General features: G+C 44.6%; 1 protein-coding gene across 1 annotated transcript; it reads right to left on the reverse strand.

Annotated features, from left to right (window-relative positions):
• Positions 1-12120: 12120 nt before the first annotated feature.
• Positions 12121-16976, reverse strand: DUSP6 (dual specificity phosphatase 6). Its single transcript, XM_014889003.2, has 3 exons — positions 16100-16976; positions 15055-15492; positions 12121-13641 (listed from the first exon to the last, which is right to left on the reverse strand). The coding sequence occupies exons 1-3, from the start codon at positions 16500-16502 to the stop codon at positions 13334-13336; spliced, it is 1149 nt and encodes a 382-aa protein (XP_014744489.1). The 5' UTR covers positions 16503-16976; the 3' UTR covers positions 12121-13333.
• Between the last annotated feature and the right edge of the window lie 293 nt (positions 16977-17269).

Below are 17269 nucleotides of genomic sequence, written 5' to 3' on the forward strand. Positions count from 1 at the left end.
GAGACCTGAGCCAAACACTACCCCAGATCTGGCCATGCTGACCTAGAGAGAGTAGTTACTTCTGAGCTATGTGGACAGGAGCTGTCTTGCACCACCTGGTCCGGGTCAGAGATTAGCCTTGGGGCAGCTGCTCTGGTAGCACAGTCAGGGCCCTTGAGAAAGCCAGGGCAGAGGCCAGAGCTCTCAACAGAAGGACTTTGCTTCCAAGCTTACAGCTGGAATTTGAACTATTCACACTGATAGGTGCCACCCCTCACCATCAGCTCTCACCCGGGAGACTCGCGTGGCCCCTCCAGCCTTTTTCCTCAGAGCCAGTTAAAATATTCCCTCCAAATAGATAATGAGGTAATAATTTTATTTTCCTAGTTGCTTAAGGAGAGTGTTAGAAGAGTTAATCCAGGGATCAAAGGTCTTTGTTAGCAGAGAGTCTTTTGAATCCCATGTGTGCCGGTCACAGAAATAACAGTGAAAGTGTACAGACCTGGAAATGACAGCCAGGATAGAAACCAAATCTGCCATAACCTTCTAATGGCATTTAGTGTCTTTTAAATGTTTGGGTCAAGTTTGATTTTGCTGATTTATGTAGTCTGTTGTGAGATTTAGCCAGCTGTTGTATCTTTTCATGCAAGTAAAACTTTCCAAAAGGGCCTTAAACTCTAGTGACGGAATACAGTTATTTGTATGTCAACTGCAGCTTCTATTTATAGGATGATGAAAATATCCCCCAATCAGTAACTCTCTAAGAGACAGGCATTTCATAAAAATAGATTATGGAAAACAAACAAAGATGCAGGCATATTTTAGGTTAATCAAAATACTCGTATTCCAAACTCTCCTCATAACCCATATATTTAAGACATTGGTAAATTCAGATAATAAGCCCGTTCAGATACAAACACACCAGCTTCACATAGGATAAGGAATTTGACCGTTCAGAGAAAAAGAATATTAATATATCCTACAACGAGTGAGCACAATAAAAAATGGAGGGTTTTAATGACTCACAATTAAATTAACTGTGATACCCAGTAAAGCTTGCATGAAGGCACTTACCAGAAGTGAATGCACTTTTAAAGGGTGTTAATTTAAGACCTGATTTGTTTGAAGATTGACTTGAAAGAATTTCAAAGGATGTAGTTTAATTAAAAATATTCCAAACTTTGCATTCCTGGCAAAACCTTTTGACCTCTCACAATATTTAATGCTTGAAGGTGAGGAGTTGCCTGACTGCTGCTCACTTCCCTAAAGGCACTCGGGATCCTTCCCGCCATGCCACAGCCATCATTAATTGTTGATAGGTGCTCATTACATTGACCTAAAGCCAGCACCCAGAGAAGCAGCAGATCCGGAGGTGGCGGACACCCAACCTCAGCACCGGGGGTGCTTTCCCTGGCTATGCGCCAAACACAGCTCATCCTTTGGGAAAGCCCCAAGGACAGAGTGCACACTGGAAGCTGTGCTCACTGCAGCCATCGTGCAGCTGGGCATTCCCTCTGAGTGAAGGATCAAACGGAGCTGTCCATGGCGGGCTGGGAAGGAAGCGTTAGGGAGACTCCTCGGACGCGCAGTGCCTCCGGTGACGAATGGCTGCTGTCACCCATGTGCTCCAGGGGCCTCTCGCCATGCAGGCTGTTTGCATTCAGTCAACACTCTGCTTTTATAGGCCTGTGGAGCCAAGGATTGCTAGACTTCTGAACCCCAGGCTAACTTCTGTCTGGCTACAGCCTCATTTTCTGGAGCCAAAATCTTTTTTAACAACTACACAATAACAAGTAATTAGGGTAAAGTCTGCTAATCTGCTCCTTTGGGCCTGGAGGTTGTGTATTCTGTGTATTCAGAAGGTAGAATTACTGCCATCAAAGCCTGAGGTTACTTTGTGAAAGGGGTTGAACTCTAGGTCAAGGAAATGTTAACTGGACAAAGAGAGATCAGGGAGATAGTGTTAAAATTAAAACTGTCCTACTGAGATAATGCAGAATTGACTGCTTTGGCTCTGAAAAGTAGTGGAATGAACAATGTGAAGGGAAGGCTAGAACAGTTCTTTCAGAGGGTGAAAACATAGCAAATAAAGGATTTATTGACTTTCTTTCATTTGGGAATTTATTTGTAGTCTCTTTACTCAGTAAGACAAAGTAAAATATCTTATTTTTTTATCTCACATTGCATTTGGGCCATCCTGTTTCCTAAATCTGTTTGATTTACTAAGTTGAATAAGTTATTTCTTATATATCTCCTCTCTCTCCTCTAAAAGCCCCCATGCAAAAATTCATTAGAAATTGAAAGGTTTTTGCTCTTAAGAGTCCTGGGGACAAATGGAACTTGCTGGGTGATAGAAAGGATAAACAAGCACGGACTCACACATAAGAGAAGGAAACATGCTGCAGAAGAGAGCGGTGTTCATGAAGTGCCCTGGATATGGCATGAGGGTGGATTTCGTGTCTCTATTACTTGCATATAACATAGGTCAGGATGAGACTCCACTTTTGCAAGAGATTAGAGCCCAACCACTTAAAATCTTCAAACTTTCAGAATAAAATCACAGATTTTGCCTGGAAATTCATCACAGAGCAGGACAGCCCCCATTCCACCTCATGGACTCATTCCAAAATTAAATCCACTCAGTACTGTCAAGGGTAACAAGTACGCCGCTCTCCCCTTGCCAGTATCAGAGCTGACAGCTCCAACAGGACCAGCAGCACTTTATTCTCCCCCAGTGCTGTAAGGAGGCTTTTGCTTGCTGCTGCCAGTGGATTTTAAGCTTGTGTGTGGGAGCAGAAGAGCAGAAATATTGAAGCCAGCTATGTCCCATGCCAGGTTCTACTGGGCTCTGTCAAAGCACCCCTGCCACCTCCCTAACTTTTGGGAAATGGATGGAGATACTTCAGTTGACACAGGCAAGGGGCATCTTTGGAAATGTGATGGTAATTACCACAGCAGTGGAATTACCTCACAGTTCAATTCTCAGGGCAAGATGTATCTAATGGTGTTGCAATTGCCAGCTGGATTAAGCCAAGCTCACTAAAGTGGATATGGCTTTCTGCTTCCAAGCTGAGCTGTCAGAAGAATTCTCTTGTGGGACTTCTTCAAACCTGAAGGCTCAGGTACCATCATGGGAAGAAAAAGTGTTTTGCAGAAGACCATGGTAGCAAAAAAAATCCTCAGTTCTGAGGTGGGACACTTTAATGCATGGGGAAAGACATCTCCAGCCCCACATTTTCCTCCCAAGGAGGTAGCATCCTGGAACTCTCCCCTGAGCTGTGGGCAGAAGGAGAGTTTCAAGCCTCTCCAGGAAAAAGGCAGTAGCCAGTGCTGCTTAGTGCCCATTTTATTGGCGTTTCCCAGGGGTTTTAGAAACAGCAAGTTGCCATTACCTTCACGAAAGTATCAGCTTTCTCCATACATGAGCTATAAGACACAGGCTCATCAATATTAGCTTTCTTTCACAATGTGTACGTTTTGTAGGTATTTTCCTTTAATTTTATCAGAACAAAATAAATTAGTGGTAATGACTAATCATGGCACAAAGCTTTTTTTTCTTTGAGGCATTCTTTTGACATGGAGACAGAAAACGACAAGTACATTTTTATGTTAATTATGGCCATGTGAATTACCCCAGATAGATGACACAACATCAATACTGAAATGCACCAAAGCGAAGCTTGACTTTTTTTCTGAAACTTAGCACAGGAGCAGTGTCCCTGGTACAAGAGGCATTGGGATATATTTCTTCAAGTTTCAGATTAGAAATAACTATTCTCTGCTGCACTAGCAACAGCCCTAAAACTAGTTAAATGTTGCCTAGTTTAAATGCTTCACAGATTAAACTAACCATGTAGCAGTACCATGATGCAATCCTGTACTTGTGTGAATATAAAAAATTGATCTTAAGTCAGCTATTTCTTAGACTAAAATGCAAGTCTGTGTCCTAATTCAATACCTCCATCCACATTCTTTTCTGTTTCAATTCTTCAAAATGAAGTTTTGTGACTAGTATTGAAAGCTGCCCATCAAAATACCACGTAATAGTGTTTCAGTTAGGACAGGTTTTGGGTTTAGAAGATATATAAGATATATAAGATATATAAGATATATAGAGAGAGTGTGACCGTTTCACAAAATTCTGTTCAAAATGGGAAGAAAAAGTATACAGAAAAGGATGCTGCAGAAAAAAAACCTGGCCACCTTCTGTGAGGAACCTGTAGATTTGCACATGGATGTTACCCTGTTGGACAACTGGCAGGCTGGTTTGGGGATCTTGCAGGCTTATTTCCTTTAGGAAAGAAATCAAGTGTGTGAGTCAGGTGCACGCTCTGGTACCATTCCTTTTTCATTCTAAAAGATCTTTTCCATGAACCCAACAGAAGCAGACATCAGGAAGCACTTTCTTTACCCAGACACCTCCCAGCCAGTCTTTCCAATTAATGCTATGCTCAGATATTTGGGCTGTAGTTGGATTTTTATAGCTAAGGCAATCATAGCTCAAGCTAATGCCAAAAGATTCACTTTTCTCCATCTTTCTATTGCCATTAATTGCATCCTCCTATTCCTGACATTGCACTGTGTCTGATGCTTTTCTGACCTCATGGTTTGCTACATCAGGGCTAGATCACCAGAAGAAATATTGATACATTTCACAGAGCTTTGCAGACAAGCAAGTGCTTATAGTAAAGGAAGTGCTTATGGCAAAGGAAGAAACAAGAGCACATAAATGAAAACAAAGAAGGAGAAAGGGAATAGATTGTCTTTTCAGAGGCAGCTGGTCATCTGACTGCCTGGCCTCAGACTGTGAGCTCCACCCTGACTATCTGCTCCATCTCACTATGATGACCATGACTGTTTCCCTTATAGGCTGGTGAGGTTTTTTCTTTTCTGTACAAACAACATCTTGCTCATCATGCTCTTGTTTTTGCATGCACAGACCAAGTATTCTAGTACTGCTCAAGCTTTGTCATGCACTCCTTGCCTTAGGCCATAACCCACATCTACTTCCTACCATCGCTGTATGAAAGAGCATTTATTAAATTCACTGGTACTGAGCCTGAAAGAAACAAACCCATTGTCTTTATCCAGGTCTGTGATTATCAACAGATTAAAGATTTGGCTGACAAAAACTAAGACTTCTAAGTAGACACACAAGACACCACAGCAACTAGAAATTTCTTCAGGGAATGAATTAATCTGCATCCTCACTTTAGGTAGAAGGTGCAAGGAAAAGAACCATCTGACCTTCATTTTGTAATAATACAGGTTCATTTCTATGTTACCTGACTAACAGTAACTCACATTTACAGGAATATATTAGAAAGTAAATTTTTCTTTTTTCCCCTAAGTAATGGCACTCACATGCACAGCTCCTGGGCCTGATTCACTGCTGCATTACTTCAGCATTATTTCAGGAACTCCATTTATAGTGCAGCAACTACGTGAACCAGGAGTCCTGTCTGTGACACAAAAGTGTAGGATGGTCTTTTACATGGCTCATGATATAGGACTCAATTGCCCCAGTTCCCTGTTTGATTCTCCTCTGTGGAACCAACTCACTAGGCTGTGATGGCTCTGTACCTCCCAAAAAACCTGCTTCTTCTTCCCTTACACTGAGCAGCCAGAACAAAAGAGCATTTAGCTCCTCAGTTAATTCAGAAATCTCTAGTAATGTGAGAAATTCCCCTACCAAGAATCCCTAGCTTCTTCAATCATTAGTGGATATTATCAATTCTTATGCAGCCAATGGCGTGCAGTGGTTTTCACATCCAAAAGAATGCCCCAGCATCTGATTTTGCCAATGGTTAAGCATTTGAGTAACTTTATTAACCAGGATTAGCTCACTAAACTCCGCAGTAAGATTCAGCAATCCGAGGATGTAGAATGGTAATTATGGAACATAGCAACACGCACATCATTTAAGTCAAGTTGCACACTGTACCTGGCTGTGCAGGACTCAGGGAAAAAGGAAATTTTATTTTGACCTCAGATAATTATTATGTGTATTATTAATATAACAATAATATCCCATAGCTGTAACCAGCTCCAATTAGCCAAGGCACTGTATAAAAATACCAGTTTGATTAAATCCCTGTCAAAGGAAGCTTCCATACACTTTGAAACACTCACACACACATTAAAAAAACCCAGAAACATGTTAATTTTATTTCACCATAATTGGCAGAGCTTTTTAAAACCTTAATACTGTAATAACAAACACTGCTTGAGTGTGATGTCTGCTACTCTTGTGTAAAGCCATAAGAATGTCATTCATTTAGACCTCAAGAGAGGTTGAAATATTATTGCTGGCATAAAGTACAAACACTATTAGAAGAATATTATTGAGGTTGCAATGTCAAGCACTTTGAATATTACAGAAGAATGTATAGACCTAGCTGCCACTTGAAACACTCCAACACATAAAAAATTTAACAGATAGTGAGCCCCAGAAACAAGTACATTTTCTCATCTCTTGCCTTTCCAGCAACATCACCAACGTACTCTTCTTTCAGTTGGTTGACGTAGGTTTTCTTTTCTGCCTAACTCCAAAATTGTTCTCAGTTGACTGGCCCCATTAATATTTTGTTCAGGGAAATCAGGGATGTAAAGAGTATTTATACTGCACAGTGCAGGGATGCTCGAGGCAGATGTGATGGGTGCTGCTCAGCTACAGAAGTACAGTATAGGTCTCCAGTCAAACTACCAATTTTGGGACTGACTTATAGCACAATCCTCCACCTCATGGACACAGCATCACAAATCCTCCCCCTCCTCGGAGTGTGCTGTGCTGTCCCTGCTTGGCAGCCCTTCAGCACAAAGGGCAGGCTCAGCTAAATTTTGTCATTGCGAACTTTTAAAGAAAGTTGCTCATAAAGATTCAGTTGGTTGGCATGTTCAAACCACCATCTTCCAACAGCTCAAATCTTGGACAAGAGGAGCTATTCAGGGGAGCAGCACCCGACACATTCTCAACACACCCCACCAGATTTCGAGTGCCTTCCTCCAGGCATAGAAAGCTGAGGATGTTCAAGGAATCAGTAACAGATTTTGTTACATAGACAAAAAACAAGGGATTTTCTTCAGAAAAAAAAGGCCAAGTCTTTTAGGATGACATATTCAGCAGGATAATAATGTCTTTTCATCTTTTTAGACCAGCCTCAGGCATTTATATTCGAGTCCAAACAAAGTCTAGTAAAGCTGTAAACATCTGAGAAGTTTCTTTTAAGAAGAATTGGTCCACATTAATAATAGGCATTGTCTATTATCTGGTCTGACAGCAATTTGCAAATATAAAAATATTTTCTTCACATACAGTAGCCTGCGAAATTTCACTGAATCCAAAAAACCTAAGTGAAGGATTGTAAAGGTGTGCAAAATCCTAATTTATTGTTCCTGATTTGTATTCAAGAAATCAGACACATTTAGTCTTTATTTATAACCAAAGCATCCTGAAAAGAATCCAAGTGTTGCTCAATTCCTAATGCTTAAAAAGAGTATCAGCTCAGTGCTGGGCTGAATTTCAGTCTAGATTAGAGGTGCAGTGCTATGTTTCTTCACAAAGAGCCAGGCTGTCCTAGAAACCTCTCAAGCAAATTCATTTACTAGAAATACTGACACAGAAAATGCAATTTAGACCATTGATAACACAGGTCATCCTAATGTATTAAGCAAAAAATTTTTAAAAGTCTGGAAGTTAAGCAAGGACATTGCCCTTTGGGGAAGATGGAAGATCTTGTGAGAAATTTGCAAAACACTTGTGTCTGGCAAAACGAGCAAAGTGCTTCACAATGGTCCCCACATTATGGTGAACAGACCTCCCATGTAGCATCATTTTGTGTGCTGGTATCTACAGAGCTGGAACAGCTTAGGGATGGGAGAGGGCCAGCATTTTTGTGTGCTTCCTGCGTCCTGGGGATTGCAGCTGTGAAGGAGAGCAGGACACACTTTCTGTTGCATCTCTCAAATATAGTCCTGAATGCAACTTCTGTCATTAAGAAATATTTCTTAAGCAGACTCCATACCCCCCTTTTCCATCTGATAATCATCTCCTTGTGTTTGTGGTAAGTCAACATCCTTCATCTTTGCCTTATGAGGAAAAGTTATGGCTGTGAGCACTTCAAAATTCCCTCAGTGCTTGCAGATCCCTACGATAACAAACAACAGAAAGCATCTAACACAGTTTTTTCCTTTCCTTACAGAGACAAGCACTTCGCTCAAAAGAGGGCAGCTCCCATACCAGCCTTCTGTCTGTACTATCTGCTAAGTTACAGCACATGCTAATCTCTCAAATTTGGCAATGAAGAAAGGAGACATGATGCTGCACTCTCCATTTCTAGCTGTTGCAGGGACAGGAAAGGGCAGAGTTTGTATAACTCAAGTCCTCACACACCGTAAAAAAACACAAGTGGGTAGCCCTTATTTCCTTTTGGCTACGAGGTGTTTGGAGCAAACTCAGAGACCTTTCTTGAATGCAGCATCTCATTGAAGTCCCAGTGTCCCATATGTGAGGGCACAGTGGAGGGGGGCTGGCCCCATACTTGCATTCATGGAGTAACTGAGCAATGCTGAGCACGCACACCTAAGGTCTAGGGGGGCACCGAACCGAGCTTAGCAATTTGTTCCACCATCTTCACTCAGGCAAAGCTTTCGGTGATTTATAACAGTGTGGAGAGAGGGCTTAAGCTGTAGCTTTGTTTAAACATTCACATACAATAGTTTTTCCTGGAGCTGTGAATAAAGTGTCATCATGCTTCTCAACAGGGAGAAATTTTTGGAAAAGCTTTTCAGAGAGGGTGAAGAAATGTTATCCAGACACAATTGTTAAACTTGGCTTCAGTTTTGATAGCAGAGCTGCCTTTGTTGAACACATTTTCTGTCTCGCCCCACTTTCCTCACCACTCCCCTCTCTTCAAATGGGGAGTCAGTGCCCTCTGACACTGGATAGGAAATAGTGCTTCCTCATGCCTGCCTTCTCTGTTAGCAGCAGCTACAGAGAGAACCTGAGGAAGCCATGTGGAGCCAAATCTCCACAGACAGAGCGGAGTTGAGAAATAATGTCATCTGCTAGGATGGCAAGAGGACAGCAGTAGTGTTTCCTTACTTTTTCCTCTAAAATATACCTTTTCTCATTATAACTGACTTAGTCCATGAGACTCATTCTGTTTTTCCCTGTGAAAACAAAGAGGAACAGGCAGGCTTAAAGTTGGCAGAAAGATGAGCTGATTTAGGAAATATGAGGAAAACAGCAATAGAATAACAGAGAAAAGTGAGAGGGTAAGAATACAAGGGAGAAGTTGGAACTTAGAAAAAGACCTATGGAAAATTAGAAGGCATAAGAGGAAGAGCAGTATTTAAAAAGCATAAGAAAGAATATGGAGAAAGAAAATTATGGCTATTACAGCAAAAAAACAGAGTTAAGACATTTTGAAGGGAGGCATAGGGCAGTTTGAAAGGGTGTGAATGGGAAAGAGAAAACACAAGAAGGGGAACCAGCACAAAGACTTGCATGTTGCTACTGCACAGAAAATTAAAAGCAAAGTGTGCACACAAACACAATTGGAAACCTTGGCCTTACTGGAGCAAACGAGACAGGATGCCACAGGACACAATATAATCCTTTGTATAAAAGGTAGATGGGTCATGTGAGAAAGCTCTGATCAGTCCTAAGAGTACAGTTTCCCTTCCTAGCATCTCCACAGCTTCTGAAGGATTTCCTTACCTCACATTACTACATTATAATATGAAGAAGCAGGTTGTGATTTTGTTAGCTGCAAAGGGCAGAGTTTTCTCCTCTTTCCCCCTAATACACACCAGGCCTGTCCCTACAGGCACAAAGGATTTATTCTTCCCTTCACAAATTACTTTACCAGCTGAGGAATTGTAATAGCTGCCAAACCCCTCAGAAGTCTGAGACCTCTGCCCCATCCCAGCAAGGACTGAAACGAGGCAGGGGACAGAGGAAGCAAATTATTTTGAAGCAAGTGCTGGGGAGGGGATAGATGTAGTAACCAGGACAGACACTGCAGAAGCAAACAGAACCCAGACTGAGAAAAGCTGGCAAGTGCTGATGTAGGATGAGCCATTCCCTGCACCGTGCTCGGACAGAGCTATTTGGAAAGCACTGTGGGGAGGATGAACACGGCTGGTAAGAGCCCTCATCACTTTTCCCCCAAACCCATTGTAATTCAGAGCCAGCCTATGACTGTGAACACTCCCAGCAAAATCAGACATTGAACTAGGTTTTGTGTTGGTTCCACTTGCAATTTGGGGTTGCCTGTGACCAAAGCTGTTGTCATGCAGTCTGGTTCAAGTTCAGCCAAGGGTTTGAAACAGTCCTGGTTCAGGCCTTGCTCAAGGAAAAATCTGGAACAAGTTTTCAGCCTGACTCTGCTGTATGTGTGTGTGTCTGTGAGCAAAGCTGCTCTTCTGTGCTTGCTTGCCGCAAAAAATGATGAATTGCAGAAGTACCCATTTGGTGTTAGTCATTCGGTGCAGCAGGAAGGAAGCAGGAAGCCCTTGTGAGCATTAACTTTTCAAAGCAGTTTGCAAAAAAAGCCAAAGCTCTCCTCCCCTGGGCTACACAGCCACATACTGTTCTTTACCTCCTCACCTTAAGGGGCACCTAGTCACAGCTAACATTCGCAACTCCTTCAGCCGGAAATATTTGCCCGGTGCAAACAGCTGAAGCATTTGGTGTCAGCCCTTTCTCTGTGCAAGGCGTATTAAAAGGGGGGAGGAAAGAGGAGCCCTACACTTGCCAAACGGGAGAGGCCTGATTGCGCTCAACAGGTTCAGTTCACGCTGTGACCCTGCCCGGCTTCCTGCTATTCAGATGTGTTACTTCCCCTTTGTGGTAATGGCCTGTGGCAGCCGGCCAGAAAACACTATTAATTTCAGAAGTGGCCTGACAACAAACCCATAGCAAAACGAGAGGAAGTGGCGGGGAGGCCATCTGTTAACTTCAGCAGAACAGTAGGGACACGGCTATGTAGGTTCTACAAGGAAAGCAGATTAATAATCCACAAAGAGGAAACTGGCTAAAATTATCCACAGACCATATTAAAAAAAAAAAAAGAAACAACCAAAAAAAATAAACAAGGGAGTCACTTGAGCTGCAGCTGGACAGGAAATTGCTAGAGCTGCTTGCAAATCTCCACTTTGAACAGAACAGCATAGGGAATGCCAAGAGCGGAAACCGTTCAAAACTGGATTAGCACAAGCCAAGTTTAACTGCAACCCACTTCTACTTTCACAGTTTATGCACTCAATCTAGGCCACTACTGCATGAGACACTGACTCACTTTTTTCCCATGTTTTGTTTGCATTTCATTTCACACACTTGCAGTTTCTAAAATTACTTCAAATGGGCTTTGGCTGCCAGGAGTTCTGCAGTACCTCAGCCGACAGCCCCAGCCCCTCACTGTGGTACTGCACACAGATTTTGGCATCACCCTGCCTTGGGCCAGTTATCATCAGGAAGGATGTTAATGAATATAAGTTGCAGCAGGAAGTTTTGCAATTGCTATAATCCCCCTTTTTCCTTCTGCAGAGACAGAACTGCTTGAAGGGTCCAAAGAGGAAATTTGGTGACTAAGGGTATATAGAAACTTTTCCTCCTTGCCTTCTTTAAGTTGCAAGGTGGCTGAATGGCAGCAGGAAAATCATTTACAGGCTGCAGACTGTTGGTGAATCTCTATGAAATGAGCTCCAGCCAGATAGCTAAGCAGAGCATGAACCCATCTCCTGGCATCTGTAATAGAGTGACCAAAATTCATAAACTAAGCCAGAAAACAGCAGTTTCTTACTCTTAATAGTAAAGAAAAAATAATAGTGAGGAAAAAACATCATGTGCCAGAGCCAGGTACATCCCTAGTATAGCAAAGAGATGCTGGAATATTTTCTAATTAACCTAAAGGCCTTCAAAAATGTTCCCTTCACCAAAGCAAGATGAGAATCTAGCACATTCCCTGTTTGTTCATTTAAGCATCCGTGGACCAAAGGGGAAATCAAGGTTTTATTGTCTTAGGGGATGTACAAAAGCTATTGAGAGCAATTATTGCCTTTAAACATAACCATATGGGTATGTGCAATTAACCACAACCACACAGAGGGGAAAGGGGGAATAAACCAGCCAGCGTCTCCATAGCCAAAAATAGTTATTTATTTATTAATAATTTAAGGTTTTACATTCTTATAATAAATTCCATCTTAAAACTTTTACACTGTGGATTAGACTCTCCCTTATTGGCAACCATGTGCAGGTTCACTGTGCGTACACACAGGTACAAATGCTCGCACATACTTCCAGTTTTATACAAAAAAAAAAAAAAAGACGCAAAATATTGCATTTGAGGTGAAGCTCCCTGAAGAATTTGTACAGAGGTAATGCACTGTTTAGCACATCTGAAAGTTTTAAAAAGTGATCAAAAATCTTTCGCATTCAAAGACAAACCTCCTCCCAGGTGATCTATTTACAAAAGGTAAGGCAAAAAATTAATTTAATTTAAAAATATATATATATGTGTATATATATATATATCATATGGAACCTACATCAAAAGCATGAGGAAAAAAAAAATCACCACAAGGAAAAGAAAGATATATGAAAGAAGAGACTACTTGCTCACAAAACATGATCTGCAAACTTCTCACCATTGCCATTTCTCCCTCATGGAAAGCTTGCTTCAATAAAATTCAGCATGCTGCAAATATATTCTTTGCAATTAAAACAAACAAACAAAGCAGAATTCATGAAAAGAACAAAAACACGGGTGTCCCTTGGATTGATTTCTTGAGTACATGTGAATTAAGAAAAAAATGCAAATAAATTTAAGGTTAAATATTTACATTGATCAAGTAGAATACTACCAAGCTCCTAGCAAACAAGTACTCCAAATACACTAAGCTGAAATCTCTTTTCTTTGGCTCCTCTAAATGAAAACAAACAAACAAACAAAAATAACCAGTCTTCACTGAAGACAGAGATGCATGTCACAGATCTGAGAGCAGAGGGCAGAAGGACAGTTCCAGCCTCTAGAGAACACGTGCCCAGCCTGTCCAGCCTCACCCTACCACAGAGAAGTCCTCGGACCCCAGCTACTGCCCAAGCAGGGATGAAGGTACTGCCCATGTGCTGCCTGGTCACCAGGGTCCTGCCCAGAGAGCTCGCCATGTCCCCTCCCTTTGCAATAGCCAATTCCATACTGTGTAACCTTTCGCTTCCTGCACTGGCAGCTGCTTTTTAATAGCAGAGGCCAGAAAAAGAAAAAGCTGCATTTCTTTATCACTGCCAAAGAGAAACCATTGAGGAGTGATCCCGTGAAATGGATAGGAGAAGGGAGGTGGTGGGAGCTCACGTGGACTGCAAGGAATCCACCTGGAAGACGTTCTGGTTGGAAGGGGTGGTGAAGTACAGCTGCTGGTTCGGTACTCGATTGTCACAGGGGCTGCTCAGTCCCAGAGTCCGCTCAAAGTCCAGCAGCTGACCCATGAAGTTGAAGTTGGGAGAAATGTTGGACTTCTTCATCTTGACAATATCATAGGCATCATTCATGGACAAGTTCAGCTTCTGCATGAGGTAGGCCACCGTCACTGTGACCGAGCGGCTGATCCCTGCTAAGCAATGCACCAGGACGCCACAGTTCTTCCCCCGTGCTTCATCTGTACAAAGAAGCAGAGAAGGACACATAAGACAGAGAGCTGGTAACTGATCTCTCAACACAAATGAGATTAGTATCAAGTAGGAAGAAAGTACAATTCTGATCCCAATGGCCAGCAGTGCAACTCAAGAGTTAACTTCAGCAGCTTGAAACCAGGACAAGAGAAGAATCCACTCCTCCTACTACCCAAGTCCAAGAGCTGAGAAAACTAAGAATGAGACAAAGGGAGCAGGACACGCTGCATGACACTGTTTTAAAAATCAGCTTTAAAAGACAGGCTTTTGCCTGGAGATTTGCCTTTAAATTCTTACAGTCCCCTTGGCCCAGCATGGAAATCCTGCAATATGTCGCTGAAAGGCTTTATACAGACCAGCAGACTGCAAAGGTCTATTAAATTATTCTCCAACTGTTGTGCGGCTAACAATGGAGGTATTCAGGCATTTTAAAAGAATGAGGGAAGTCACAGGGGACAGCCCATTAGGAGGAACAGGATGTCAACATTGGTTGAAAATGGGTTCCTTTGTAATAGGAAATGCATTACAATGCCTGGAGATTAGTTTCTTTGTGGCTTCTAGCCCACATTTCTTCCTGCTAGGCTCAGATTACCTACATTCTCCACTATTACCGGTATCAGTCAACCGGATTACTGCACAGTTTCCCAACAGATAATGCAATGCCCACCCCATCGCACCCCGATAGGGCAATTTGAGTCCTCCCCAAAACGAAGGAGAGTGCAGATTTTAATCAGAACTCCTTGGGCCCAAGGGTACAGATTTCCAGAGCTTGACGGGTAATGTCTGAGGGCCGGTTGACCGAGGCACGGAGCCCGAGAGGTATATCATTATTACCACGAGATTTAATTTAAACTCTGGCTATATATTAGCCAGGGACACCGCTTATTCGTAACTTGTATTTAAAAAGCTGAAGTTAGATTCTCAGATCGTTTCTTTTTATTATACTGGTCTTCAGTAACCTCAAGGAATAAAGAAAAATAAACAAAAGCAAACAACCCCCAAACCCCAAACAACAAAAAATAGTCAAATAAGATATCGACCCCAGGCTCATTTGCCCCCCACTCGCCAGGAAGTTATTTAAGATCTCCCAAAATGCGCAGGGCTCAGTCCCCAGCTCCAACACAAATGACTCGAGGAGGAATTCCACTGCCAGACAAACCAGGTATGTCTGTGCCACCCGGCGAAGGTCGTTTACAATTCACCAGGACTTCTCAATAACCCCCCCAAACAGTCCCCAACAGCCCCTCAACTTAAGCCGGCTTTAAAATCAGAAAAGAGGGCATGCCCCAGAGACGGCCATAAATGCTGCCACCGCTTCTCGCCCGAAATTCACAAATGCTGCAAAAGATATCGAATTCTGCCTCTTGACATGTAGCTGTTAGCGAGTAACCGGGTCTTACCTATAAAGGAGATGGCCTCAGGAAAGAACTGAGACAGATTTTGGCTCCAGTGGTCTGAGATAGGGATCTGTTTGTACTTGAATTCACCGGCATTTTCAAAGAGATTAGGCAGGTTAGGAGTAACATTCAAAATGTATTTAATGCCAAACTCTTCTAAAACGTCCAAATTAGTGGAGTCCTTGGCACAGCCTAAGTAGAGGTAGGGTAAAATCTCCACCGGAAAGGAAGGCTGGTTGTTGGAGAGGGGGCTGCCATCGGAGTCGGTGGCACTATTGGGGTCTCTGTCAATGTCAGATTCAATGTCGGATGATGAATCGGAGCTGATGCGGAGGCCTCCCAAACCCAGGACTGGCAAAGGAGGAGAGCTGCTGCTACACGAACTGTCTAGGTTAGTTTCACAGTGCAAGGCGAACTCGGCCTGGAACTTGCTAAAACCACCTGGAGAGAAAAGCAAAGAGGAGAAAATGCAACCTGATATAAGATGGCATGTCGACTTACTTCCCTGGTACAGCCCTGCCTGCAAAGGAGCGTCTGTTTTGCACCCTCTCGAGCTCCGGGAAAAAGAAGGAAAAAAATGTCACACTCTCAACGCAGACAGACTAACTTAAAAAGGAGGGGTTAAGAAAATCGTCCGCTGCGGTGCAGGGCTCAGCACATTTAAGATTAAAGCTCTGTACCGCTTTGCCCTGCGGGGACCGCTGGAGAGGTGTCTCGGCGGCAATTCCTTCTGCCAGGCGCATGCCGGAATCCCCGTTAGCCCTGTCCTCCACACGCTGCCATAGTGATTTTAGACATCAAGGTTTCTTTAAACAATGCGAGGATAGGGGGGGCAGGAGGGGGGGGAAGATGTTAAGTGGGGGGGAAAGCCCCCTAACTCAGGTCGGTGTTCTCCTGGCGCATCAATCCACTGGCCAGGGAACGCTGCAGAACGCATCGCCCCCTCCCTCTCACCCGGACGGAGATCCGCGGGGCTCAGCTCCCCGTTCCCCACAGCCCCGGGCCCCAGGCAGCGATCTCTCCCCCAACCCTGGGCGTCCCTTCTCACCTTCCAGATAAAATGCCTTGCAACCTTCATCTTTGAGGCGCTTGAGGAGCAGCCCCAGCACGGACTCGCCGCCCGTGTTCTCGTTCCAGTCGCGGCTGTGCTCGTCGTACAGCACTACCGTGTCGGTGCCACACCGGCGGGCGAAGCGCTCCCGGTCCTCCTCGCTACTGGCGACGAGGGACCGCAGGGGCAGGTTGCCCTTCTGCAGCCGCCGCAGCATGATGCCGGGGATGGCCACATTGATGGCCGACTCGATGTGGGACGACTCGTACAACTCCTGCGGCCGACAGTCCATCAGCAGTAGCCGGTCGTTGCCCATCTCCAGCTGCTCGTTCAACCACGCCACGGATTTACTAATCGCCATTTCCGACGCGAAAGGGACGGGTCTGAACGTATCTAGCATGAGGAAGGACGGGGGGAGCGGAGCGTGCTCTGGAAGCGCCCCTCTCTCTCACAGAGGCATGCGGCTGGCTCGGCGGGCGGGCTGCACCCCTCTAACTCCGCACAACTTATCTCCCTCCGCCCCGGGAAAATGAATCACGCAGCCCCCCCGCGCCGCTTCCCCCGCGCCGGGCGGCGGTGGAGTCACGGGGAGGGAGAAGCAGCCGGGGCCCCGGCGTGTGTGTGAGTGCGTGTGTGTGTGTGTGTGTGTGTGCCTGCGTGCGCGCAGCCAGCCTGCCCTGTCTCCTCTTTTTTCTGTCAATGAATCCCTGAATGAACCTGCCTAATCGCCGCTGCAGCCCGAGCCCTTGGGCTTTTCCTCCGCCACGAGTGAATGAAATCCAATTAACGTGCCGCCGAGCGGGGCTCCCCGGCTCAGCATGGAAGCGCTGCGGCGGTGGCGGAGCCCCTTCCCTTGCGCTCCCCTCCTTGGCTGTGCCGGCCCGCAGCCCCTCGGCCGCAGCCCGGCGCCCGGCGGCTCCTCAATGGATACAACCGCGGCTCCGCTCAATGGATACATTCTCCGGCGCAGCCAATGGGGGCGCGCGGAAGGGGCTGTTGCCGCGGCGACGGGCCGGCTGGAACAGGTTGTGTTGATGAATCGTTAATGAGTTTGTCATTCACAAAAACGGAAAGGAATTTCCGCTCCGGATAAGCCGAGTGCAAACAAGCGGCAGCCGCGGCGCGGCGGGCGGGGGCGGCGGGGGCAGGTGAGGGGGCGCGGCCCGG

This window comes from Sturnus vulgaris, chromosome 5, assembly GCF_052056855.1.
Source record: "Sturnus vulgaris isolate bStuVul1 chromosome 5, bStuVul1.hap1, whole genome shotgun sequence".
NCBI classification, from domain to species: domain Eukaryota; kingdom Metazoa; phylum Chordata; class Aves; order Passeriformes; family Sturnidae; genus Sturnus; species Sturnus vulgaris.

Bases quoted from the DNA above. Each gene is read 5' to 3' on its own strand.
- DUSP6 (XM_014889003.2), bottom strand. From the start codon at position 16,502: ATGCTAGATACGTTCAGACCCGTCCCTTTCGCGTCGGAAATGGCGATT. The intron at 15,493-16,099 runs GTGAGAAGGGAC...TTTTCTCTCCAG, and splicing joins CAAGGCATTTTATCTGGAAG to GTGGTTTTAGCAAGTTCCAG. The intron at 13,642-15,054 runs GTAAGACCCGGT...TTCTTTGTACAG, and splicing joins TGAGGCCATCTCCTTTATAG to ATGAAGCACGGGGGAAGAAC.